The 28,000-nt window shown below is 44.6% G+C and overlaps 1 protein-coding gene across 1 annotated transcript; it reads left to right on the top strand.

Annotated features, from left to right (window-relative positions):
- Window positions 1–27,965, top strand: LOC139647523 (testican-2-like). The gene is made up of 11 exons (XM_071523439.1): window positions 1–220; window positions 14,766–14,774; window positions 16,216–16,261; window positions 20,988–21,102; window positions 22,108–22,216; window positions 22,854–22,968; window positions 23,756–23,875; window positions 24,094–24,312; window positions 25,631–25,693; window positions 27,591–27,728; window positions 27,826–27,965. Exons 1-11 carry the CDS (start codon window positions 44–46, stop codon window positions 27,963–27,965), a joined length of 1,251 nt encoding a protein of 416 aa, XP_071379540.1. The 5' UTR covers window positions 1–43.
- The last annotated feature ends 35 nt before the right edge of the window (window positions 27,966–28,000 follow it).

Here is a 28,000-nt window from a genome sequence, read left to right as displayed (position 1 = left end):
TTGGCCGGAGGACAGCAGGGTACAGCCCAGACCGCTGAACAACATGGTCGTTGTGAGGAATCTCGCTTGCTTCTTCTTGCTGGTCGGCGTCTCGCTGCAGGTAGATGTGAAAAGTGGCAAAGAAGGAGAAAAACCGGGGAATTTCATGGAAGATGAGCAATGGCTGTCAACCATCTCCCAGTACAGCCGTAAGATCAAACACTGGAATCGCTTCCGAGACGTGAGTGGTTTATTTTGGTATCATTTGAGAAGCATATCGTATCTTATCGAGACTGCTGTTTTCACCGGGGGCTGAGCGGGCTGTGGTTGTTGAAATGCCGCCTGTAAAGGTAACGGGCTTGTTTTCTCAGGTAATTTTGCGCACAGTTAACTGTCGCTCTGAAGTGCACACACATGCAGTGTAACACCTTTCTGTAAAAAGAAACATCGTAAAAGAAGGAAATAACACTGGATAATAGGTTTTTGGATTGTATGTAGGTCCAGATAAATTGGTGTTGGTCCGCGTGCGTGTGCGCGCGTGCTATGAAATGATTGATAATAGTAAGAAAATCAGCCCACACGATATTTTTCTTTCATCTTTGGCAAGATGCGTTTTTTTCTGTCCTACTCTGTTTGCTGATGGATATTGACTGCCCTTGAATGAAAAAACAGTTTTACTACAGACAAAATCGAGGTTTTAAATTAATTTTAATGGTTAAGTTGGCACTTCATCAGTTTTATATCTATGAAATGGCCACTAGACCTACCACAGAGACTGTATAAAACACAACTCAAAGGAAATCTATAACATTAGTAAGGATTAGTTTAACTCTCAAAAGCCATTTCCAAGCTCCTTGTGGGCAACTTTGATATTCTGAGCAGTGTATTCACTGATCAATACCAATTGATCTGCTAGCACTGCCATTACAAAGCCTATAAAATGTACCCTCACAGTGGTGGATCATTTAGGGGGCCCAAGGCTTTTAAAATGAAAAACCACATAGCAAAACATCAATTGTGTTTTCTCTAAATCACAAATATTAAGTATGGGAGCAAACTCCTCCTGCTCCCATGTGGATTTGTTATCCAGACAGGCCCCTGGGCTGCAAAAGAACAGCTTTGTTTATTCTTTTCAGCCATGCGAGGAGCTCCGTTCACTCTCTCCTGTCATGGTCCAAAACACAAACAACCAGAGGACAGGTGGAGGGAAGGCGGCGAGCGCGGTTATGGGTCAGGAGGCTGTGACGCTGGGCGTGGCACGCTGGTTACAGTAGTGATGGCTCCCCGGAGCCCAAGGACAGAACACATGGCATGAAACATGACGCTCCAGATCTCAGAGGGGGAGCTGGCTGGCAGCGGCTCTAATCCCAGCCTCCACCTTGACAAGCGGACGGTCATTTGATCTCATTGCCAAGAAATGCCACCTCAGACAGAAACTCTCATCAGTATTATAAGGCATGCAGGCACGTGGAGCCCCGGACCCTGAAAGCTCATTTGTAATTGAATTGTAAATTTGCACTCTCATACAAATTTGAATACTAAATTTGAATACTATGTTTACTCATTGTACACTGAGTAATTTCTGGTGTCGTTTGCCTGGTGTTACACTGACAGAGCAGATGTACAATGTCCTCCACCATGGACATTGTGCATCTGCTCTGTCTATAGGTGCAGAGGGGCCCATACAGCAGGCTTTGCCTGGGGCCTTTAGCAGGACAATCAGGGCATGGAGATGGCACACTGAGCGTGCCCAGTACAGACGCACACTTCTCCCCACAGCTCTGTCCTGGGAAGATTTCCATGACATTGGGTAGTTGGGTAGGCCTACACATTGATTTCACTGCAGTTCATTTGTGTTTACTTGCATCTGAAATCTTGACTTCTTTATGTAGATCAAACAATAGCACTGCATGATACAGTGTTGCGGCTTTGTGTATAGGATTTGCATGCTTGGTCTGCGATTGGAGGTGAATGGAGGACTTGGATATGCAGTGGTCCATATCTGAGACGTTCAAAGTGAATTTTTACAGTAAAATTGACACTTTGGACCAGAAGTACGGTGGCACAAAACAAATTAACAAAATAGAACACAAATTACCCACTCATAAAACAAATCAACATTTGACAAAGCAAATGACCAAAATAGAAAACAAAGTAACAAATCACAAAACACAACCGCACTTCATAAAATGGAGAGGGCATTTACAAGCTTTCTCATTGCTGATTGGACAGGACATAAGTGTTAAACGGTGGTGTCCTGAGTCATGCTGGTTTGTTTACAAGTTTTGGTCCATTGCTCCTAGATGGCAATAATTCAGGCAGATTTTATGAGACATTCATATGATGTCATCAGTGATATGCTTTCGACTTTGACATGACGACATGAATTGCTAACACTTATTTCCTGTCCAATCAGCACTGAGAAACCTAGTGCCTACCCTTTTCATTTTATGAAAAGTGTTTTGTGATTTGTTTCATGAAATGCTCTTGTGTTTTTGTGATTTGTTGTTTATTATTGTTTTCTATTACTTTGTTTTGCGATGTGGCAATTTGATCCTTTGTTTTGTGAAATTGTATGTTGTCTGATTTTGTAATTTGATTTGAGTTTTGTTAATTTGTTTTGTAAAGTGCGGTTTGTGTTTTGCAATTCCAGGCTACCGTACATCTGGGTAGGGCTGCAACTAACGATTATTTTAATTGTCGATTAATCTGTCGATTATTTTCTCGATTAATCGATTAGTTGTTTGGTCTATAAAATGTCAGAAAATGGTGAAAAATGTGGATCAGTGTTTCCCAAAGCCCAAGATGACGTCCTCAAATGTCTTGTTTTGTCCACAACCCAAAGATATTCAGTTTACTGTCATAGAGGAGGAAAGAAACCAGAAAATATTCACATTTAAGAAGCTGGAATCAGAGAATTTTGACTTATTTTTCTTAAAAAATTACTCAAACCGATTAATCGATTATCAAAATAGTTGGCGATTAATTTAATAGTTGACAACTAATCGATTAATCGATTAATCGTTGCAGCTCTACATCTGGGTACCTGCTGAATATACTGTATCTACCTGGTGACAGTTGCTACCAGCCTTTCTTTAAGCATTATTAGTTATCTGTTTCTTAGACAAATATGCGACAACATTGCTAAGATAACTGGTAAACACATATTCAAATGAGATGTTTAGATTTGATTCACCATCAATCTAAAGTGATACGGTTTTGATGGAGATTTACAAATGTGGAAACCGTATACTCTGCCAGTGTGGTTCTCCTGCTTAGCCCTGTCTCTCCATGCTTATCTTCAGGCACCTCATCAAAATATCAAGAGGATTGTTGGACCACGGCACATAATGTGATGTGATAGCTGAGGGAGAGAGCCAGCAGCTACTTTTAACCGGCGTGCTGCTCCTCAGATAAGACTATTCTCTGATGCATTGGGCAGTGAGATCCAGCATCTGAAATGTGCAGGGGTCATATTTGTTTACTAGTTGTCTTGGCAAACAGGTGGTGTGAAAACCGCGAGCAGGACTCAAAACATATTGCAACTGAACATCAAAGAAAGCAAATCAGCATGTGGGCTTCAGAAACATGGAGATGGCGGTTTGACTGATCTGAGTGGTAGTTAAATTGGACTAGAGTACGTATGATTATCCAACATGGAGGCATAATGAGGAAATGTTGAAAGGAAGAACAATAAGGCCAACAGCTGCTGAGGCAGGAGGTGTCAGTATAATCCACAGCAGGTTACAGGGTGTTATACAAGCCCCATTATGACTGGCATTACAGTTGAAGCTGTCATCATAGCACATTGCAAATGTCAAGACATCAAATCACACATTGAAGAATCCCCCGCATTCACACTGACACAAAGCGGTGATGGGAACGCACGCACGTCGTCCCGCTGTTACCAGAGACAAAGCGGGCCAACAGGTTGGTTACAAATGCACAGTCCACCAATTAAGCTTGCTTCCCTTGCCAGTAATTAGTTGATTGCGCCCTCCTGAATGATAATACACTCATTAGTTAAGGAATGAGCAGGCTTCACGCGTCTCGCTCGAAGATATGCCTCTGTTTCGGTCCCAAGTTCCACTTTGCATTCTGGTGCGTTTGGATGGATGCAGCGGCCGGCTCAGTGTGAGCTCAGGCCAGCGCTGAGATGAACAATACTGCGCTGTTCATTCATGGCCAGATTTTCTCATCTCTCTTAGCAGTGCAAAGAAGGAGCTCATTAAAGAGCAGTGCAGCCTTTCAACCAACCACAGAGGGCTGCTAAGGTTTGCACCTGTTATACTGCCAGCTACATTTTTAATGAGGGAAAATTGCTACATCCTTTTCAGGCAAATGGCTCCTCGGTTCCTTTGCTTGTTAAGATTAACGCAGAGTGAGGCAGAGACGAGAGTGATGATCAGCCTGGTCGCCTAGGAATTAATTTGATTTAGGACAGTGATAAATAGAATAATTAGATAACAATGAGTCGTCCCTTAAATTTTACTCAAGTCGCTCCTGTGAGTGCTCAATTACTAAAATCCACATCTTTAATATCTTATAAAAAATATTTGAGAAAAGGCAGAAAGAGAAAAGAGTCTATCGTGTGCAAATATGTACATGTATTGGTTTTAAGTAATTCACCTAATGCTTCATGCACATATGGATCAGAGTCAGTATTTATCTGACCTACATGAGATGGTGAAGGCCCAGTCACTGATCCTATATCAGCACTAGTACTCTGTGAGAGGTCTTTGGTAAATTCAAGGCCAGGGTTCACTCTGTCTTTCTGTACATGAACAGTGAACATGATGCTGGAGCAAGGTAAGTGACACTGAGCTCCCTTACTTAGCTCAAAGCCAAGCTGCCAGCTGTGGGTTTTTCTGCTCCTGTCATTGGGCTCAGCCATTTATTAGCCTCCCACAGGATTTATGCTCCAGCGCTAACAGCCAGTGTAATTAGGGATATGAAAAATTAGGAAAATTAGACGAAGAGGACATTATGCAATTCCAGAAAATATGATAATAAAGCCTGTTTCCAATTTAATAGCGAATGACAGTGCGGAGGTTGAAAATAAAGATCGGAGAAGCTATAAGAATTAAATGAGCCGATAGTTATCTATTTCCTCTACTTTCTAAATCTGAAGATCAGCCTATCAAATCAACCATCTGTGGTGGAATTCTGCACATTGCACACTAATGAGATCAAAATGGCAGAAGTGGTGGGAAGGGATGTTTTCTTGCTTTCTTGTCATTGCCATGCATGACCTTTTTTTTTTTTTTTTTTTTTTTTAGAAAGAATACCTTTACGGGAGGTGAATGTCAGGGGGATTTGCTGCGAGTGTTTTGGACTCTTCAGATAGGATTCACAGAGGAAACAGAGAAGAAAGGAGATCCTGCCAGATTCCCTGGCTTCCCAACACGAGCGTGGGTGACTCATAATTGAGTGGAGAGGCTGTTTTATGCCGCTGCTCACGTGGAAAAGCTTTGGATAGCAATTTATGCTTAGGAAACCATCGCGAGAAGCTCAAAGCCCGCCTTGAACAGTGTGCAAACACTGGGAAAGCTTATTATAACCAGAGGCATGTTCCACAGCCCTGAGATTTATTATTCTCCAGATATTCAAAAGCTGATTCCTTTTCCCATTCTGGCTGAGTTCGAAGTGGCTAATTGTTGTGATAGGACAGTACATACAGAGCAACTTATTTCATAATGGAGGTTGCCTGCTGCTGCTACATCGGGATAAGTGTATTACCGCACAGACTGGCAACCATGATAGCTTGAATTCCATCTTATTGAGCCCTGAACTTCTCTGTGAGTTGCTGAAATGTCGGGCTGAATAATTAGCTGTTCCAAGGTTCTTCCTCTGGCTCCATTGTTCATGCATTATTTATAGTGACATCTGCCTGAAAGTTGTCTCTGTACTGTTGAAGCTCCTCCATGCCTTCCTGCAGGCAGCGTGATAAATGCCGCCACTCTGTCTGCTTGTGTTTCTGTCTTCATTCGGCGGCCGGCGCGGCGGCACACCCAAGTCTCGATCGATAACCCGCCTCTCTAATGAACAAACTGACCCAGATCGGCGCTCGTTATGACTCGTTAATGTACATTGATTGAACTTGGGATGCAGATTCGCGCAAACCGGCTGAGCCTCTTCCCACAGAAAAATGTTTTACACAACTTCAGAGGTGAAGGATAGAAAATGATATGCACGGTTGCGAATAATATTATTGTAAAAAGACTTGATGATGAAACCGGGCGATTAGACATCCAACAATGGGTTCTGACACCTGGCAATTCATATGCCTCTCCTACAATGACACCCCTATCTGTTTATCTGCAATGACCTTTGTTGTTATCGCTCACAAACACAAGGCCAAAATCTCATTTCATCCATCGCTGGGTAAACACTTTAGAATAGGCTTCACCTGGCGAAATCGTTCTCTGGCATCTCCAAGAACGCTATGGTCATGGGACCTGTTATTTCAGTGGAAATCATCAAACCTGCAAAAAGATCTTTGCAAACATAGCTATGCCCACATTTGCCAGGCGGGAATATATTGCGGCCGTACAAAGGGCCGTCCCTACCCTCTATCATAGGCTTATTCAGGCATCGCCTCAGGTGCCCGTATATCTTTTGATAGATGTGTGTTTTGAGGCCACCATTGTTGTTATGAATTCTCTCTGACCCAGCTGCACTAAACACATGGTCTGTGCAAATACAGCCACTTATGCCTTCCCTTATATTCCCTATGTTCAGCAACAATAGGTGTAATAATGCGAGGTGCTCAGGTTCAAATTGGCATTGATATATTCTTTGCTTTAGGCCACAAATCATTCATTCTTGAAACAGCGGGGCAAGTACTGTACAATTAGGCCAGCGACCAACAAAAACTTTTTAGGACGTGCTCTTGCCTGGGGAAAATGGGCCTTTTTCACCCTCTTCTGTGCGAGTTGGATTCTCGTGTCGGGTGAAATAGGTGCCTGTTCCTCTTCAACCCAGCTGTCCCAGAGCATGGAGCAAGAACCGCTCCGCTTTCATGCCTCCGCTCCGTATTAACTGTCAGAGCAAGAGGAGGTGTCAAGGACATGCTTTGGAAGGGACCGTGACCCTGTCTGTATACAAGCTGTATTTAGTATGTGTGGCATGTGGCGGATATACTTGTTGGGGTGTGTGTTTGTGTGGTGTGTGTGTGTGTACGAGAGAGAGAGAGAAAGCTAGAGAGAGACTGTTAATTTGTCTAGTTGGCACGGAAATGAATACAATCAATGAAATGACCTTAATCAAGCAAATCGTATAGCAGGAATAGGGCAGAGAGCTAAAGCGCTAATAGCTTTTTTCTCAGCTGAAAGAACCCAGCAGAATCTCATTTATGTCTGATATAGTCCTTCCTAAAACCATAACGTGGCATCCCAATGTGGCTCCCTGTTTTACTGTAATATTCCAGTGCCACTGCGGGAGATTAGCATTATCAGGAGCCACAACAATGCAATTTGTTCTCATTGCCACGGCAGACGGGGGGAATTAAATGTAATCAGCCAGCTAGCATATTTAACTTAGCTATCCCTGTGAGCTCTCTCATGAAGATCCCTGCGGCATTCAACTGGGATAGTTATCATCATTATCTTCTCTTAACCATGCCGCTAGTTTCTAAACTCTTCTAAAATGTCTGACAGTTGTGAAAGGACTCTGAAGCTTCAAGTACAGTTTGTCAGTTCAGCCTAATTAATTTAGACAGCAGGCATATAGCTGTTAAAAATGGGAAAATGGCAGAAAGTTAATCAAACTCACAGATAGATGGTGCCAAAATGATATTATAATTGTGGGTTTTAACCTTTATTTGGCCGTTGAAGGCTTGCTGAGCACATTATGCACTTTGGTTGCACACATTCCCACCTGGAAGCTGAGCAGCTGTAGAGGAGCAGTTAGGGTTTAGGTGCCTTGTTCAAGGGCATGGTGACCAGTGTTTGAGGAAGGGAAAGTGTTATTCATTCACTTCCCCTCACCCAGACTTTTTGTCCTGGTATTTGAACAGCCAATCTTTGGTAACAGCAGGACAGTGTTTTAAAATGCCATGGATTTGTTTGGACCACAACAAGTATTTCAACCAAGCTGAGAGTGTCACCAAAATACTAAAGAAATGTTTGTCTAGTAACCAGGTGATATAGTATAATACCAAGTCTAACCTTTCATTAAAATCAGTCATTTGCCTGGAAAAGTACCACATTAAGTGTAGGGACCTACTACTAGGCTACTGTTACTGCTACTACTGCTGCTACTACTACTACTACTACTACTACTGCTACTACTGTTACTACTGCTACTACTACTGTACTACTACTACTGCTACAGTTACTACTGCTACTACAACTACTACTACGGCTACTACTACTTCCGCTACAGCTACTACTGCTACTACTACTTCTGCTACTGCTACTACTGCTACTATTACTGCTACAGCTACTACTGCTACTACTACTTCTGCTACTGCTACTACTACTCTACTACTGCTACAGCTACTACTGCTATTACAACTACTACTACTGCTACTACTACTCTACTACTGCTACAGCTACTACTGCTATTACAACTACTACTACTGCTACTACTACTCTACTACTACTACTGCTACAGCTACTACTGCTATTACAACTACTACTACTGCTACTACTACTCTACTACTACTTCTGCTACTACTACTACTACTACTACTACTACTACTACTATACTGCTACTACTACTGCTGCTACTACTACTAGTGCTACTACTATATATACTTCTGCTACTACTACTACTACTGCTACTACTTTTACTACTACTGTAATAGTAGTCAATAAAAGTCAGTTATAATTGTTAAAATTGTCTGACTAACAACTAGTTCACATGAGAATACCACAATGAGAATAAAATTGGTAAAACAAACCCTGTATGTAGAAACCAATGCTTTAGCTTTTGACTTCTGCCTTTTTGCTGTTTTCCCTAGATTAAATTAAGATTTATGAGAAGAGCAGGTTGCAGTTTTGCCCTGAAAATGTCTGTTCAATCACTGAATATTTCAAAATCAATTACAACCGTATAATAACAAATTCAAGAGGATGGCCACAGATAGCTTACATTCTTTGTAGGAAAACCTGCGAAACATTTTTTTTTTCAGGGGAAACAAAGTCAATTTGTTGATGGATTGGATTGGAATTTATTTTCTTAGCCTCAGCCATATTCCATATTGATTTAGGTTTCCTAGGTTACATATTAAGTATGCCAACACTTCACAACCAAACACATACCCCAAGATTTATGCTCATTCATTTATCTATGTATTTTGATACATTTTTGTGTTCGCAGATCAATACTAATGTGTCTAGCTATCCTCACCACGAAGCGAAAATATACTGGCATCAGGAATCTTCATTTCTATAGAGCCTCGTTCTTCAGCTTGTCTTATTATGCTTTGTTTCTGCTAATATTGTATGCAGAAGCAGCGTGGCTCAGCACAGTGAAGACGGTCCTGCATAAGCTCTGAGCTCCCTGGGGCATCTGTGTGGAGCTCAACCTGAAGGCTCCCCCTCTTCTCTCTCTGCTTCCACATCTTTGTTTTGCAAATGGGGGAGGGAGCGATAAGATGCTGCAGAGACTCTGCCGTTCCGGGGTTCTGCTTGGCTCAGCAGTGGGCTCCAACGGAATCCATTTTTCTGCATCCGCGCCATCCTCCTCTCCAATTACTGCATCTCTCCAAGCATGCAACGCCTTGATCTGCTCTTGCAACTACGGAGTCTCCTCACATACGGCGGCGCGAGGCCGGCCACTGTTTGATGTGTCACTTCGCCGGTGATTGGGAGTCCGCCGCTACATGGCTCCCTATGCATGAGTGAATGGAGGAGGCTCATTTCCCGTGATGCAACTTCCTGAAATGTGGTCTTATTAACTGATGGCAATAACTCCAGAGAAATGCCTTTTGTCAGATGGTCTTGATGTTTTCTGACTGTGTTTGAGGTTGAAAAGAGCCTCCCGCACTGAGATGAAGCCTTTCATGTGTGTCGCCCGCAGCTTTGTGCTCATAATCATTATGAGCGTGGCTCCAGAAGTGTATGTGTTTTATCTCACTACCTTACTACCTATAAAACAGCCAGTGACTTGATAGATAGTATCATACCCAGTTAGTTAAATCATCTGCATTCTTAGGCAAGAGCAAAACTCCCCCAGTCAGCCGGATTATTTCAGCATTAGGGAACGCTGTGCAAATGTTTCAGATGGATGCACGCTTGACAACTGGCTAGTTTGTGGTTCAGGAAGAGAGATATGCCCTTCACTGTGCCGAGATGGCTGCAGATTGTGCTAGGTACTGTACTGCATTGCAGGCAGGCGTCTTACCTTGTGAAACAACATGCGTCCTTAGCCTGCAGGCCACAGCACACTCCGGCTCAGATGATCAATTTGATCCAGCTCCGTGTTGCTGGGCTGCCTCTTAATCCCATAATGCTCTGCTAGTCTCTTGCAATTGAGACGCCTCGATATATTTCTCTGTGTTTTGTTTTTTTTGATCATTTGGAACTTAATCAAAAATCTCATGCTTTTCATGCTTGTTTCATGTAGACGGTATGCAATCACCTTAAACAATCTGTAATGCAATCATAGTTCGTGTCAGCTTCTATCATCGTGGATATGGTGCAGTAAAGATGGACCTGTCACGGTTCCATAGCCGTATCAACCCCATGACTTGGTACGGGGGATGAAAGTGGATGGGAAAATAAGTCCTTAGTTGTTACTGTATGATTTCTGTTTCATGTTCAAGTGAAAATGCAATCCTTTACCATTCCGAACTCGACGGGCTTGGGCCGACAGATATAGAGCGCCGTTTGGAAACACTCTAATGCATTTGTAAGTGGTTCAAACTGTGGTGGGTCTGCGCCATTAGTGTCTCTCCCGTTTCTCCTTCTTTCTCCATCATTTCCAAACGCGGTGGGGTACAAACACGGGGAAACAGAGCAAGACATTACCTCCGCCATTCAGGCCTCAGCATGCCGAATCGGGGCGCCATAATGACACAGCAAAGGCAAGATGCACCCCTGCTGCTCCTTGGTAACTACAGAGAGATAGAGGGTGGAACGGCTTGCTGTGTAGGTTCCCGACAGCCTCCGTCTGCGTGCCCTTCACAAGCTGCGGTGGTTTTCAAGTAGGCAGGGAGAGGTAGCTAATTCGCCTACATTAATCAGGCAGTCCTAAAGCAAAGCCCATTACTGTGCAAATGACTGCTGTGGCATGATGAGCTGACAATGCCCTGCCAGTCAGAGGGTTGAGACACACCTCAGTGATCTGATTGGACGACATGGCTTCTGCCCAGAGCTAAGCAATCTGCCGAGGAGTGCCTCTCACAGGTTTCCTTTCATTACAGACATGACCCGGATCACCAGTCCATCCATCAGCCTGTGTTTATCCAATCACTGCCAGCGTAAATGACTTCATGAAGCTGGATAAATGACAGAGAGAGGAAACGCAAAATGTCCGGATCATCATTTAACCTCCAACTCATATCCTGCTGCTTAAGTGATATCTTCACTGCAAATATTGTCTACAGAATATCAATAAGGGATATTACCGAGGATGAAGCGTGAACAATTATTGCCCTGTGTGTGCGTGTGTGTGCTGGGGTTCGACCGATTACAGAATTTTATTCTCGCCAGGGTGGAAAAGCCTCTGAAACAGCATTTAGGCCATTATGGGACACTAAAACTCTCCAGTGAAAGCCAGACTAATTAAATTCTTTTAGTGTTAGCAGCTGTTTCAGGCAGAGTGACCAACCCGAGCTGCTCAATAGCAAGGAAAGCCTGGGATACATTACTACCTTTAAATGAAGAATTAATGTACGAAAAACATTACTGAACAATTAAATGGGAAAATAAAATGTGCAAAGAAAATAAAATGTCATGTCAGGATTTCCATTGACTGGCAGGTATCTGATATTTAACTAAAGGCCCATATGGATATGGAGATGGTTGCGTGTGTATGAATGCACAGTCTGTAAAATATCCCCAGTCTTTCTAAGAATCTCTTGACAAGCACCTTGGTTTGATTTCAAATTATGTTTCCACCGTTTCCAGCACATTTGTCAAGATACGGCAGACAAGTGCTGAACGCTCTGTGTGTGTGTGTGTGTGTGTGTGCGTGCGCGTGCGCGTGCGTGTGCGTGTCCTTTCGAGCCCAGACTGCACTGACCCTGTCACATTACAGGAATAGATGAGCCCCAGTGACAGAGCGACCGGGCTATATATGCACTTGATGGATCATTGCAGCGAGCCGGGGAAGATGCAGATTTTCGCTGTGACATTTCTTTTTACTCTGTGTGGATTTCTCTGGCAGGCTGAAGGAGAGGTCACGCTCCGGCAGCTCTCAGCACAAACTCCCGCTGCCCGAAAGCTTCTTCTTTGCCATATTTCAGCTGGGTCGTTTTTTTGTGTTGTTTTTTTTTTGACTCATCTCTTCGGAGACAAAAACATGGGTATTCAGTATTTATTTATTTAAAAAAAAGAAAAAAGAAAAGAAAACCCTCTGTGCTGTGTTAGAGGTGTCAAGGATGGAGGGTGTGGATTGCACTTGACCTCTGTGACACACACACACACACACACATGCACAAAGAGCAGAGTAGTTTCTCATAAAAACAATCCCTCTATCTCCTACCATAGGCAGGACAGAGTCATGCACACCTTGGGGATGGAAGTGTGCGTGCTGAATAGTGTGGTGTCAGTGCTTGGGATGGGTATGCGTGTGTTGTGAGGGGCGGTGGGTGTGTGTATGTGGGGGAGGGGGGAGGGGGGGTATCAGTGGTATTTATGTCACCGGCAGACAGGGCTCGGTCGAGGTGAGATAGACGTTAACTCGGCGGAGCTCAGTCAGGCTTGCGGCCAAACGCTGTCAGCCTAATACCGGCAAGCGGTCCGGGAGGAGCAGTCGCAGCATCTGGATAGTCAAGCTCCATTAGCCTCCCAGCTCTGTTTTACACCGGCTGCATTACAGCCTTGTTGACAAATGGCAGAAGAGGTGGTGTCCGTGATATGAATCACATAACTCAGGGGACCTCCACCATGAATATCATCCCCCTCCCTGCCCGCCCCCCCTCTCTCTCTCTCTCTCTCCCCGCCCTCCCCGCCCCGTGGCTTGTGCCTCCTGTCTGGGCTCGCTGTGAACTGTGGCAAGGGGGCTGGATGGAATACAGTGGGGACAGCATTAGCTTTCAACCTTGCTGAAGGACTAAATGCAGCCTCAGCCTGGTGTCCTTGCTGTCACACTGCTGCTGCGAGGAGATAAGCACTCAGACTCCCGGCCTGTAGGAAACAGTTTTGCGGGTTTGTTTCAACGGCGGCTGCTTTATGACTAATTATAGAAAGGCGCTGCAAACGAGTAATTAAGTAATTGTTACATCTGACACACAACATGTTTTGGCGGTCGTAGGTGTGATGTCGAGGGCGGGCGGTTTGTGCTGTTTTATCATACATCACATTTATTTCCCAGTAGAAATAAGATTCTGTGCCGGGTTTAAGGACTTAGTGATTATTTCTGCCCTGTATATTGCAGAGCATCACCCCTAAATGTTCAGCATTACTGCAGGAACCTTTCAAATGCCATGTTAAGATTGAGACCGCAATAACAGTTTCATGTTATTAAACCCTGCTCTCTGCAGGTGTTTAGATGTCCTATTAAAGGGTTGAAATGCTCCTTCTCGGACGAGGCCGGGTCTACACATCACAGAAATCCAGCCGATTCGGAAGGCGTTTTTTGTGGGATAACAAACAGCAATATTGCCTCTCGTATAGATATGTTGGACCGGGGCAATTTCACTGCAACAGAGAAAATATTTACTTCTAAGAAACGGTCTCCGAGGTGAAATCTAAAGTCCTGCTGCTCCGTGATGGATACCGGCTCCATCCTTTATGGCCTTCCACTGGCTTTTTTGGCTCACCTTGTGTGGGCTGTAAATTGTTCATCGTGATATATTTAACATGCTGTCACAACGCTGTTAACTAGACAGGTAGGCCTGTGTGTGTATAAGAATTAGGTTTATTTACTGGGTTGAGTTACTGAAATGAACCGCGGGGTGCTGTATTTCTCTCAAAAACAGACCCGGGCTTTGACTGATGAAACGCATAGGCAGAGTGCGCGGTGGGTATTGATGTGTAATGCCCTTGGACCGGAGCCAGAACGGTGAAATGGAATGAAAGGAAAGCAGTCACACCCCTGTTAACTCAAGGTTGTATTTTACAGCGGCTATATCTGTCTGCGTTGTCAATGCCGCGCTTAGTAAATGCGCGCTTTGTGTCCGCCGCGACGTTCAGGACGTCTAAATCACATCTGCCCGTCGACTTTTGAGGGTCCTCGCAAGGTTTGCCGGGTTGTCAAGGCCGACTTATGGAAAGCGTGTCGTGGCTTACGCGCGACTGTTTAGACGGGAGGAGGATGGGTGTTTTGGCAGCCGCTCGTAAACACGACCGGAGAATGAGCCCCAGTGATTGGGACCCCTGCCAGCTCATAGAAGTGGCAGCTGATCATCCTCGGTTAATAGGCCCTCATAATCCTGTGTGAATGTCTTGTGTTGTCCGCCGAGACGCGCCGGAGGAAGGCCGGTATTTGCAATCAGTGTGCATTAAGAGCTGACAGTTTAACTGCTGCTGCAACTGTAATAAACCAGCCCACTGTTTGCACTGTGAATGGAGGCAAAATGGCAACTGTACTGCAAAGTGTTTTTGTCTCTAACAATTACCCTCTCTCTCTCTCTCTCCCTCTCTCTCTCCTGCCGCCGCGTGTCATTGCTACAGGAGGTAGAGGTTAGTGACTGTTTTGTAAATGTGTCTTGTATACTTTTTGTCTCTCTTTTGACATCTCTCTCTCTTTAACCGAAGCAATGGGAAAACCTTTTAAGTTCTTTCAAGCTGCGGATGTTACCTGTCCAGTCCTAGCTGGAGCAAATCCTACACTACCAGTCAAAAGTTTGGACACACCACATTTTTCCTTATTTTTTACTATTTTCCACATTTTAGAATAATAGAAAAGACATCGAAACTATGAAATAACACAAATGGAATTACGAAGTGACCAAAAAAGTGTTCAACAAATCAAAACTATCTTATATTTTAGATTCTTTAAAGTAGCCGCTCTTTGCCTTGATGGAAAGACAAAGGCTTTGGAAAGAAATTCATACATAGGCATCGACTTCACTATTTATATTTGTCTAAGAAACAGATTTCAAGCATTTAAGCATAAGCCTTTAGATCAAAATGGCTTTAAGAGAATGAAAAATATAGTACATTCAATCAGGTGTGTCCACACTTTTGACTGGTAGTGTGTGTGTCTTCTTTTTAGACTCACAGCAATCAATTCTCTCTAATGACAATAAATATGAATACAAGAACTATCCCTTTAACGCCTTACTCCACTTACAATATTTAAAGTGCCTTTGGCTAGAGTTGTGCAGCTTGACTTGAGAACTCAGTCTTATTTGTCCCCTGAGTAGAATAAGACCAAGCTAAACTTAACAGACCCGATCCTCGGGGTCTGCGCTGGGCCTCTTGCCGAGTAGTAACCGCTTTATAGTTGATCTTCTCTGTCCTGACACAGTGAGAAATGGGTCAGAATGGATACAGACGGGGATGTTGAATTTTTATTATAATTCCAGCCAACACCACCAGGGACACAATCTAAAAACCAGAGTTAGTTTGCAAATATTCCCTCTGCAACAGTGCGGGAGCTAAGATAGTCCAAATCTCTTTAAGAGATACATTTAAGCTCTCCACTTCTTGCCTTGGCCATTTACTTTCAACATTAGAGAATGAAAATATCTCTGTTGGATAAAAATGGAAGAACAGTTTAGTGTGAAAAGCACTCAAATTTCATGGAAGATTTTTTTTGTTTCAGTGATTTGCTTCCAGCTCACTTGCCTCTTTTAATCGTTTTAAATCCAGCATCTCTATTCAACATACAATCTGAACGTATTTGAAATGGGAAAGTCGTATTCAAATTTGAATTGTCATTCATGGGCTGTAGCAAAGTTATATTATTCTGCATGTCTGTCATCTTGCTTCATGATTTATGCTCTTCAGAATTCTTATTAAGCACAAGTGCAAGAGCAGTCTACCTCTACTGTGTTTCCTATTCAGCCGCCAGGCTGGTAAAATGGATATTTGTTTGTAGGGTCTGGATGTGCTTTTCTTCTGTTAACAATAACCATGAATTATCAAGGCCATTCATGCAAATGTAATTTCTCTCTAGGATGACTACATCAAAAATTTGGAGGAGAGCACGGGATCTGATGAAAGTAAGTGAAAGAAATGATTATACCTGGTCGTATTTATATTTAATGATTATACCTGGTCAAGCTTTTCGTTGGGAATAGATATGAAGGGCATTTAAGGAAGGATCCATAGAAACAATATTCAATATTGAAGCGTGTGTATTTTCCACTTACTGCCTATGTATACAGTATTGTACTGTGTGCTGACAGTGATCTCAAATGTTTGCAAAGACTTTCACAGCTCAATACTTACAATATTTAAATGGCCTTAGTTAAGCGACCAGCTCAAACATTCCTCTGGCAAAAGCCTGCGTCGGTTGAGATGCTACCAGCATAATCAATGCTAAGTGCTTTCTGTCTTTATACATCGGCTCTAGACAATGAAATTCCCCTTGTCAAAGGATGGCGCACAATATTGGAGTGCTGGCTTCCTTTAATTGCAGCCGGTGGCTGAGGTCATCCAGTATCTTGTGAGCACTGGTCCAGGTTGTCAGAGCTGGTGGGGGGGGAGAACAGTGTTGTGATCCAGGAAGGAGAGACTGAGCCTTCAGTCTGATCCATTAGTGTCTATCCCAGGTTGAAGAGCCTGCTATAATTGCCTCTGTTGCTGAGGGCTGAGCTCAGAACTCCCACCAGGATCCATTTACCTCCATGGGGTCTGTTCCTGAAAAAAAGACACAAAAAAACACCAGTCTTCAGACTTTTAGGAAATCAACTGTGGAGGAGGCATGGAGAGTATGTGAATAAGCTCTAACAATTTTTAAGTACTTAGTGGCGTGTTTTTTTTTGCGTTGTGCTGAGATCAAAAGATATTATATAACGTGACGTGTGAATGATTTAACAGGTTAGGCTATACATTGCTATTCATGCATGTGGTAGTGAATTTGCCAGGGCCGGAGGGTTCGCAGTGTGCTCCTGCTGAGAGGTGAGTGTGGGAGGTCTGGTGTAGCGCCGCACCCACACTGCCTCGAAACACATGCAGGACTCGCCTCAAAGGAGCAAGATGAGAGCGGTCCCAGCTCCCAGTATTATCCCAGTCAACTGTTCTTACAACAGGGGGAATAACTAATGTAATCTCAAGAAAACGCCTCGCTTGCTGTAGTGTGGGCGGTGTTCATTTGAATACCATTGATTTCATCCCCATCGCGACTCCCAGTGGGACTAATTCTGCAGACCTAATTGATCAGGGCCCTCTTCATCGCAAATTCAACAAGACAGCAAAAACTCCGGCAAGGTGTACCTGCAGGCCCTGCGTGGTACAAAAGACCTTACACGGGACTTCAGAGACCTCCTCTGCCTTTTTAAGTGAGCTGATTGAGATGTCAGCGCTGCCACATACAGCCAGCAGCCTGTTTGGGGGTCATTACAATGTGTTGGAACAAAGCAGCAAAGAGCCCATAGCGCTAAATAAAAAGAGGAGCTGTCATTTTTGACCTTGAAACCCCTTCTTTGAACCGATGAATCAAAGTTCTTAAGCGCCTTGAGACAAATATTGCTAACTGGATCAAGAAATGACTGTGATTTTGTCTTCTTTGTAACACAACTTCAGAAAACTAGAAAGCCACCAAGTATCGCAGAATGAATTAGATGCGATCGCATTAACTTGTCTGTCTCATCCTTCGTAATTATAAGTAGTTAAATAATTTTATAGCTCCGTTGGTGTTAAGCAAAAAGGTGCGGGCCACTTTAACTCAGAGCTTACCAATTAAATCTAATGGTATGAAATAGTCCTCTAACTTGACAGTAATTGCAGATCCAGTTGAAACTAATTCACTTACGGCTGTCAAATGGTCCTGTCTTTTGTTCAGTGCTTTTAATATTTCTGTCAGAGTGAAATCAAAATCTCTTTTGGTTCAGTGTGCGGCCATTTCTCCGCAGTCGAATAATAGGTCTTTAGCAGACTTCTTTGTCCGACGCAGCTGAAGTGCTTTATCTAATGCGCACTGTGACAATTTGAATGTAAAACAAATGGCTGATGAAAGCCTTTGATGGAGCACCCTGTCCACCGGCAAGGCGTCATGCTCAGCGGAGAATTCAGAGCTGTGATGTGAACACAGGAGAGATTTCTGCTCTTGGATGAGACGGCAGCCCTCCAAGCAGCGGTTTGATATGTTTTTGATCGCAATGCAATAATAATCTGTGAGAGATGGGGTGTAGGCTCGGTGCAGCACCATCCCCTTTGTTGACATGATTACAAGAGGATTTAAAAGCCATAATGGCTCTTACACATCCTGGTCCTGCACTGAATTCTCAAAACAGCAGGACGTAAACAACAGCCAGGCGAGACGGCGTGGTGGAAAACCCGCACTTGATCTTTAATACAAATTAAATCTCCTGTTTGGATTTCATTTTGTATCCCTCCATGCAGGATGTAGGAGTTCTATATGAATATGAAGGACATGTTTGGTTTTAAGCTGCTGCTCGGAGACAGACTTGAAGGAGGCTGCTAAGAGCACTCATAAATACATGAGAGCAATGAGAGAGCTGCAAATCACCGTCCAAAACTATTATCAACATGCTGGGCTTTGTTTCTATGGGAACATAGAGCAACTTAAATTAGGTTGAAGCTGTTGGAAGCGAGCACATCCTCAGCCTCTGAATGTGGAATCCCAGCATCTGCCTGCAGGTGCTGCAGCTCAGTCCAAAAACGTGATTATATGGAGAAACAAATCATTTTCTATTTCTAAAAGTGTTATGCACCTTTCTTAAAATACACTGTTTCCTTAAGTTGCATATTTACACATCTACTCATAAACATTTTTCCTCCAAATGACACATGTAGGGAACATTTGCGATGCATTTATTTACATTCTTCCTCATATATTCAGTCTTGCATGGATCACTGCACACACTCATATTCACCAATTGTGTGACTGGACAGCAACTACTGCAGCTGCTCAATGGACAGAGAAAAACAAGATGGCACAGAAGAAAGTGGACATATTTTAGTTACCTTGCACCACTCAGCAGAAACCATTGAGTTTGGTTCCTTGCCTCCATTAAAGTTTACGTTCCATGGTTGGAACCCGTGTTAAAGCGAGGACATTTTGAAACCTTACTATCATAGCCACTAACCACCAATAAAATATACAGTGACACTCACTGGCCTTTACACACACCTGAGGAAAGCCTCAGGAACACCTGAATGATGACTTCACCAAGAAGAATTAATGCGGTCAGTTGGGGCACAGTGAAAATGATTTATGCCTTTACTTTCTTTTATGGTGAGATAGTCAAAAGCATACGTGTGGCGACAGTGAGATAAAGTTTTGGGGGGTTTCTTTCACTGGCAATTCATCTGATTTGTGTCTCAAATCAAAAGATCAATATGAGACAAATGTACTGTCAGCCTCAGATTCTGTGTATTCTTCAGCCTTTGGGATAAATTGTGACAGATCGGCGTACCTATCAGAACAGATTAAGTGAATAAAAGTCAAGTGGTCACAAAATCATTTTTATGGAACAACTGTTTCAAGTTTATGAGCTATCAGCATCGCCAGACTCTGCCAAGCCCTGAATGCAACATCTTTGGCTTTTAATGAGATTTCATTGTACTGTAGTTTCTACCCTAATGTTCAATTTAGTTCGAGTTCGATTTAGATAAATTGATTGTACCACAAATGAAATGAACAGCAAGAATAGACCGATTCTGTGGTGCGCACAGCCTCCTAGCAGTATTTTGGATTCCCTTGGAGTTGTCTTGTCATCCTCAAGCCCCTGAAGCTCTACTCCTCCCTCACACTTCCCTCCTGTAGCGCCCAAGTATCACCTAGTCGCCGGATTTGCAGGGATCTGGCCGCCGGCCACCTTGTCTGTTGACCGTGTAGACTACAAAGCAGCTGCTTAAAGCTGACTCAGGATTTCACAGCTTAAATTTCTCTCACCAACCACGGCTTGTCACTCACTCTTAAATTCGTCTGAGCCTGTGTTTTTATTTTTTTTATTTTGTTTTTTTCCGATGCCTCTCCTGCAGAGAGTAAATGCACTGGGACAGCCTGCCATCCGCTTTCATGTGGCATTGACCACTGGCTGTGGAAGGTGGAGGACACAACGCTATTTCCATTTCAGCCTATCAGTGGAAAAGAGGTTGGCATTGAACCATTCAACTCTCTTAAGAGAGAGAAATGCAAGGGGGAGAGAAGGACAGAGAGAGAGAGAGAGAGGCAGAGAGATGGCAAGCTGGGGAGAGATAGTGATGGGTTGACATGGGGGAAGTGAGATGTGACAAGCAGGGAGAAAGAGATGCTCAATCAGTGCTGTCAGGCTCTCTAGCAATCAGAGAGACAGCCATGGGAGACCGCATGCAGTGCTATTGACGAGGGGCTGCCTTGCTAATGACAGCCAGGCTTCCATGTGTTCGGCAGTGCTGACTGTAAAATCAATGAAGTCATTTGTGAGTGCTGCCAGATTATTTTTCATAACACATTTCATCGTGAATATTGTTTTTTTTTTTACACCTGTGCAAATGCTTGTTTTTGTGACAAAAAGGCAAGATCCTTTTAAACGCCGTAAACTTATAGAAGCTGATTATTTTAGGTGATATCTGCTTTCCTTTCGGGGCGCTTGCTATCAATCTGTTGCAGACGCGCTCCCTGTCAAAGGAAACGACAGAAAACAGCTGGAAGCTCTGTATTTCTCTCATTGGGCTGACACAAAGCAGTCTGCCGCGCGGAGGAGAGAGCAAAAGCTCCACAGCTGTGATTGACACTCCTGGATTTGAGTTGTCGCTGCATCTGCTTTGTGTCTGCAGCTGTGGACACCACCAAGGACCCGTGCCAGAAGGTGAAGTGCAGCCGCCACAAGGTGTGCGTCGCCCAGGGCTACCAGAGGGCCATGTGTGTCAATCGGAAGAAACTGGAGCACAGGTGGGTGGAGCCCAGCACCCCGACCGAGCTATTTCAGGCCCGCCATCGGAGGGAGCGTTTTGCATCCCCCCCCCCCTCTCTCCGGACAGGCCTTTCTGTGGTATAGTCATCAATAGCCGATAGATGCGTGCCAGTAAGAAGCCTCTAAATGGCTGGTTGGAGAACTATTGATTAAAGCTAACAGTGCCAGAGAGTGCCGTGAGTCAGGAGTGATGTCATTTCAGCTGCAACACTCACACACACATGCTGCGCTATGATTAATTAAGTAGGTGGATGGAAGGTGATAAAACCCAAGGCTGACATCCCTTGCACTGCTATAGCTATGCTTGCAATCATAACAACCATGGGGCTATCAGACAGCAGGCACAGACACTAGTGGACCCCATAATACAGCATGAATCCCCTCCTATAGTCTGGCTGGTCATTCATTTAGGTTATGGTTTCAAACACCGCCTCCCCTCACAATGGACCTTTCAGTTTTCTACAATAACCCTCACTGAAAAAGCATTTATCTATCCCCTCGCACATTCATTCCACTTTTGAGTGAAAAAAAGAAATGAGCGGGGGTTGCAATCTGAAAAGAATTAATGGAGTGAATTATTACTACCTGCAAAGTCTATCTGTAGCGACAGGCATTTATCTTTTTCAATAAAGAGCTTCATTTACGGAGTCACTCCAGAGACGAGAGAGAGCTGTGTGGAATAATGGGTAATAAGCACGAATGCAAGCATACTAAACCATCCCAGCGTCATTAAGCAATGGCCTCCGAAGCCGCGCCGAATATGAAGCCGTTGAGAGTATGGGAAATTATTTGGAGCTTTGCATCCAAACATTATCAAATAGATTATGGCTGTCTGGTAATTATGATCTTAGAAGTGTCTTGGTTTGTTATGGCTTTGCTGCAGGTTTCAGGGAAGTGATGGAGGATGATACAGTTGCACGATGGTCTTTGCTCTTGGTGAGCAGGTTAAATATGAACTATTTCTCTCCTTTTGTTTTCCTCAGAGTCAGACAGGCAGAGCAGGCGAAGGCCCATGACAGCAGTTGCAAGCCTTGCCCTGTAGCTGCCTCCACACCTGTATGTGGCACTGATGGACACAACTACGCCTCCGAGGTAAAAAAAACCCCAAAACAAAACTCTAAACCAGCATCTCTCTTTACACCCATCCACACTCTTTTCCTTGAGCTAATTTTTCTTTTTGCTTTATTACCGCATTCTATCACCATAAAAATCGGGTGGGTGGGGGGAAGAAAGGGAAAGTGCCCGTGTCATCATCTTAAATAATGAGAGGAGCTCAGTCAAGTGCTGTTTCCTGCTGTGCTGACATATATGTGAGTGCAGCAGGCCGGCGCGGTTCATCACCGCCAGCGGGAGGACGAGAGCCCCGGCCGAACGCGGGGCCGCGTGATTAATGACTGACGCGGCTTTGAGCGGCGTCACCCCCGTACACACTGGCCGCTGCCGGGACGCTTTATTGATTTATGTATAGTTTTTAATTTTGACCTTGCATGAGAAGACAGCGGAAAATGACAGCTCACTCTCTCGCCCCCCCCCCCCCCCCCCCCCCCTTCTCTCGCTAAGCACAGTGTCTCGTCTGAATGATGAGCAATCTCTTTTTCTGCGGTCACCCCCATAAATATTTTAACTGCATCCCATGCCTCGGCCTCTCTCTCTCTCTCTCTCTCTCTCTCTCTCTCTCTCTCTCTCTCTCTCTCTCTCTCTCTCTCTCTCTCTCTGTCTCTCCTGACAGTGTAAGCTGGAGCAGCAAGCCTGCCTCACAGGCAAGGACCTGAGTGTAAAGTGCGCCGGCCTTTGCCCTTGTGCCACCGCCTCCGTTCCCGTCACAAACGCCGAGGCCAAACATGGCAAGTGCCTCTTCTTCACCTCCCCATATTTATGCATCTGACTTTTGGCATCGCTCACCTTGCCTGTCCACATGTGTCTGTTGTTCCCTTTATGTCTCAAGGACCTAAGGAAAGTTAGTTTACATCGGCGGCTATTCGCAGCGTGCTACGGAGCTCTCTGCAGGATTATAGGACTCCAGTTTCCTCACAGAAGCCATGAATACAATGTTTGCTGTTGGGGATCAATAGTCGCCAATTCCAGAGATTAGGGTTAGCCAAATATCCCCCCTGTGATTAAAATGGTCTTTCAATCATGTAGTAATTAATTATTCAGAGTATACACTATCTATCATTGCAGCCAAACAGTATTGATTGTCCATGGCTCTTGGGCATGTGAAAATGCCAATTGATCAAACGGATGAAATGTAACCCCTGTTTTTCATCTGTAGACTGGAATAAGTGCTTAGCCTGAGACCGAAAGTGGATTTCTATTGGTTAACAGCAAATTGCCGTGGTACAGTTAATTGCGAAATTATGTTTCCTTTCATTACCAGATCATACACATATAAATCACAGTATGAAAATCCAATACTGTACCTCAACAGATTTCACTGACAAAGTGAGTCAGCCTCACAGTGAGGGAACCCAGCCGTTCCCGCTGTGCCTTTCATTCTGTTCTTTGTGCATCAGTGGGAGCGGTAGAAAGCGATCCTGAGCCCCTGCCTGCCTTTGGGTAGGTGAGTCAGATTGCTGTTGAGTGCGTGCCAGTGTGTGTTTGAACATTGGGATTCCCTCTTTCCCCCCTCAGAGAGCTGCACCGGCCAGGACCTGGCAGACCTGGGCGACCGCCTGAGAGACTGGTTCCAGCTCCTTCATGGAAACGCGAAGCAGAACAACTCTGGCAAGCCCGGAGCTGGCACCGCTTCAGGTTAGAAACAGGGGCGACTACTCACAAAGCTGCTTTATTCTCTACTGCCTCCACACTTACAACTCAATTGTCTACACAAGGAAATACACTGGCAATAGAAAACCCATTGGAACTAGGAATGCATTCATTTCTAGGCAAAATGTATAGAGAAGTCCTTCACATTTGGATCGTACAGAAGTAAAGGCAAATTTACTGAGAAAGTACAATATGTCTGACAGTGCTGGACAAGAGCCTGGTAGCCAGCTGCAAGGACTCCATTGGCTGGATGTTCTCTAAGCTGGACACCAATAGTGACCTCTATCTGGACCACGCTGAGCTGGCTGCCATTAACCTGGACAAGTACGAGGTCTGCATCCGACCCTTCTTCAACTCCTGCGACAGCTACAAGGATGGGAAGGTCTCTACGGCCGAGTGGTGCTTCTGCTTCTGGAGAGAAAGTGAGTAAAAGGGATCTTTTTTGTCAGAAGCAGCGAGGAGAGCGGAATCTATTTTGAGCCACATTATAAACGGGTGAATTAATAGCAAGGTTACATCACTCGAAAAATACCATCGCTTTGCGTTGCTTCTCGGAGAGCATGCAGTATCCCCGCATCTTTGTGCTGTAAAATGTTTGAAATAGCGTTTAGTATTGAAATACGGGTTAAGATGCGGGTTTGATTTGACATTTTTGTTTTGACACGGAATTTCCATTGAGAGCAGAGTTCTCCTTTTCAAGGAAAAAACAATGAAATGCTTGTTTCATTTGTTAGATGCATAAAAGTTTAAAGCAGATTACCCTCGTTCCATGGTGACATGGAGAAGTTCCATCATTAGGGATTCCTCAGTTGAGGCAAAATATTCACAGAGTTAAGATAAAAATATCTAGGTGTGCCTGAGAGATCCAGCCGTGAATGAAACTCATTTCTCAAGCCAGGCTCCTAACATTTATGTGTACTTTATGTGTGATGAGATTTAAAATGAGCAGGTGTCTCTAAAGGTGTTCAACCTATACCCACAAGGCTATTTCAACTATGCACAGTTACCACGGCAGCAATGGCACCATTTGACCTTTGCTTAGCACATTGTAGATACATTTTGACCAAATATATTCATGGGACTTAACTTATTTGCATGCTGACTCTCCCATTGATCGAGCATTTAACCCACCAAAGCCATGCCGCAGATTACATGGATCCACTCATCAATTATTCATTACTAGCTGGTGATATTTGGAGAAATAAATTGCGTGCTTCACCACTGGGCCTTAATGTAGTAATAACGGTATCATGATGATGATGAATTGGAACTCGAGGTCCTATTATATATATAGAAAAATGGTGACAGGTAATATATGAGGCTTTTTTCTTTGTGAAGGACTTGACAAGGAAGTCTCATCTGAGGCTTGATGAGAGCTGTCGGTCACCATGTCCTGTGAATTCATCTATAAATCTGTGCATGCGCTCTACAGCCGAGCAGCCACACAGAAACTCTGAAGAAGACCAGGGGATGGGTTACCGCCTGGTGGGGGGGGGGTCTCTCTTTGTTTCTTTCAAAGAGAACCAGCTCATTCTTTGTCATCCTCGGACGGCATCCGTACGCTCTTTCGCCGATCTCTCGACAATCGATGAGGCTCCGAGGGAATGAAATATAAGACTTCTTAAACAAATCAATACGGGGCAAAAAGTGTAATTATGAAGAGCATTGATTGAGATAAAGTTGGGGAGAGCGGCTCTAGGTATTGCCTGTCATCACTTTTTTCTTGTTTTATTCTCGCAGAGCCACCGTGCCTCGCCGAGCTGGAGAGGATCCAAGTGCAGGAGGTGGCCAAGAAGAAGCCTGGTAAATACACCGCATTCCTCACAGCCGAAAGTGAAGCTGACTTTGGTGTCTGTCACAAAATGAGCTGCGCTGCGTGACTGAAATGTGGCTGTACGTCGGTGTGCTTGCCTCATTCAGGCAGCCACACCTGTGGAAGAAAAGTCAGAGAGAGAGAGTGGCAGTTTGACAGGTTTATTCGATCTGCAGGTTGGGAGCCAAGGAACTCAGAATCTGGCTGATTACACAGTTTTATAGTGTTGAATATTCATGATTATGTTAATACAGATAGAATATAATAAAGCTATTGGTCAAAAGGTATAAGGTCATAGAACAGGACTGAACAACCAATGATAATTATAGTTCTAGCATTTTAAGGAGATGAGTAATAAGAGGTGAGCACCTTCTTCTAGAACAGTGATTCTCAACCCTTTTCATATCAAGGACCCCTAATTTTAGTCCACATTAGGGCCACGGACCCCCATTTAATGAGATTTTGTCTCTTTGACCCAAATCTGAGAATATTTTTATTAGATATGATATGATTTTGTCCATAATTCCATGACTATCTGTATTGTAGATAGAGAGATAACAGTGAAACTATGATCAAAACAGTCATTCCTCTACATTCTCTAACTGTGTTAACTTCTTGTAAATGGAATAATGGTGAAGTTTAACAATTCACCAATTTGCTGGGGACCCCCTGGAACCCCCTCAAGGACCCCCCTGGTGATCCCCGGACCCCACGTTTAGAAACACTGTTCTAGAAGACAGTGTTATCTAGGAGATTCGGGCATGCGCACATCCCAAGCTCACCGTTCAGCGAGAAACACACAAGATATTACTTTTAGAGTTTCGTCTTAGTGAAGCAGGTTCAGTATTCTTGAGTTTTAGGTCAAAGGTTACATGTGAAGTGAGCATATAGGGATGCTGCTTAGAATAGGTGCTTTTCCATGTCTTCCTCAACACACCTGACACATGAAACCGTCTCAGCACAGGAACACCTTTGGGACCGTAACATAAAAATGAATCTGTGTGCATCTCTTCAGCAGTTGGCCGTGTCCCGCGCTAGCCGGCTGGCGTGTGCCTCCGCCCCTCCGCTCGGTGCGTCTGGGCGTACTTTGTGTAACAAGGTGCCTGCAGCAAGCTGGCGAGTGGCTGGAGGAGGCTCATTAAACAGATCATAAGCACACGGCCGGGATTAGGCCCTAATCAGCCTGGGGGATTAGGGGGCAGCGTCGGCTTTGGGAGAGAGCAAGGCTAAAACGCCCGCTTGGCCCCGCGGCTCTCTGAGCGGCCCACGCTATCTAACCGGCATACGCAATGTACACCGCGGCTTTTCTGTCTCCATCTCAAAAAAACCCAAGATATGTTCTCCAATCCTTGTCTCATTCCTTGTATTTTCTCTAGTTTTTCGTGCGGGGGGGGGGGGGGGTGGATGGGTGTGGGGTGTTAGAGAACATCATTTCACAACGAATGTTAAGTCGCAGTCGGATTTGACAAGAGTGTCCTGGGGGAGGCTGGAACACTGGAGCTCCGTCACCGGGGCTGTCACTGCGTTTTTACATGCCACTCTCGCGGCTTAAGGAAACATACGCTCAGGCAACATACTGTATGAATACACATGCTCAGTCCATGTATGGTTGTGTAAAACAAACAGGGAGCCCCTCTCCCTCTCTCTCTCTCTCTCTCTCTGTGGTATTCTCTGCCAAAAGAGCTCCCTCTCCATCCTGACTGATGGTCTTATCACAGGTTCACTAAGGCATACTGGCATTCTCATTTATGCTGCACTTATCTCAAGCATCAGTGTGAGGCAGCTATGTGTGCTGAGGGTATAAATATTTAACAACGAGATGCGTGTGCGCGCGCGCGTGTGTGTGTGTGTGTGTGTGTGTGTGTGCACGCGCCTGATCCTTTGCAGGGATGTACATTCCCAGCTGCGATGAGGACGGTTACTACAGGAAGCTGCAGTGTGACCAGAGCCGGGGAGAGTGCTGGTGCGTGGACCAGCACGGCGGAGAGATGATGGGCTCCAGAATCCATGGCAACCCCGACTGTGGTAAGAGAGAGGGGGGTTTGGAAATAATAGCAGCACCCCCACCCTGTTCAAAAATCACCTTTTACTTCCCCGCAAGTAACGCGTTTCTCCCTCCCAGACGACGTGGTGGGATACTCCGGAGATTTCGGGAGCGGGGTGGGATGGGAGGATGAAGAGGAGAAGGAGGCGGAGGACAACGGGGAGGAGGCGGAAGAGGAGGAGGAGGGAGAGGCCGATGATGGAGGATACATCTGGTAGGACTGACCCCCCCCACCCCCCACCCCCAACACACA

Source organism: Centroberyx affinis, unplaced genomic scaffold, assembly GCF_046629955.1.
Source record: "Centroberyx affinis isolate AG114_WGS23_722 - 3 ecotype Tasmania unplaced genomic scaffold, CSIRO-AGI_Caff_v1 ptg001088l_1, whole genome shotgun sequence".
NCBI classification, from domain to species: Eukaryota; Metazoa; Chordata; class Actinopteri; order Beryciformes; family Berycidae; genus Centroberyx; species Centroberyx affinis.
Note: the sequence above shows the minus strand (reverse complement) of the source record. Positions and strands in the feature narration are given on the sequence as shown.

What these genes read in the sequence shown, in the direction of transcription:
- LOC139647523 (XM_071523439.1), top strand. Translation starts at nt 44, where the DNA reads ATGGTCGTTGTGAGGAATCTCGCTTGCTTCTTCTTGCTGGTCGGCGTC. An exon ending in CGGAGCTGGCACCGCTTCAG is followed by an intron (nt 23,876 to 24,093) that starts GTTAGAAACAGG and finishes TATGTCTGACAG; the next exon opens with TGCTGGACAAGAGCCTGGTA. An exon ending in CTTCTGCTTCTGGAGAGAAA is followed by an intron (nt 24,313 to 25,630) that starts GTGAGTAAAAGG and finishes TTATTCTCGCAG; the next exon opens with AGCCACCGTGCCTCGCCGAG.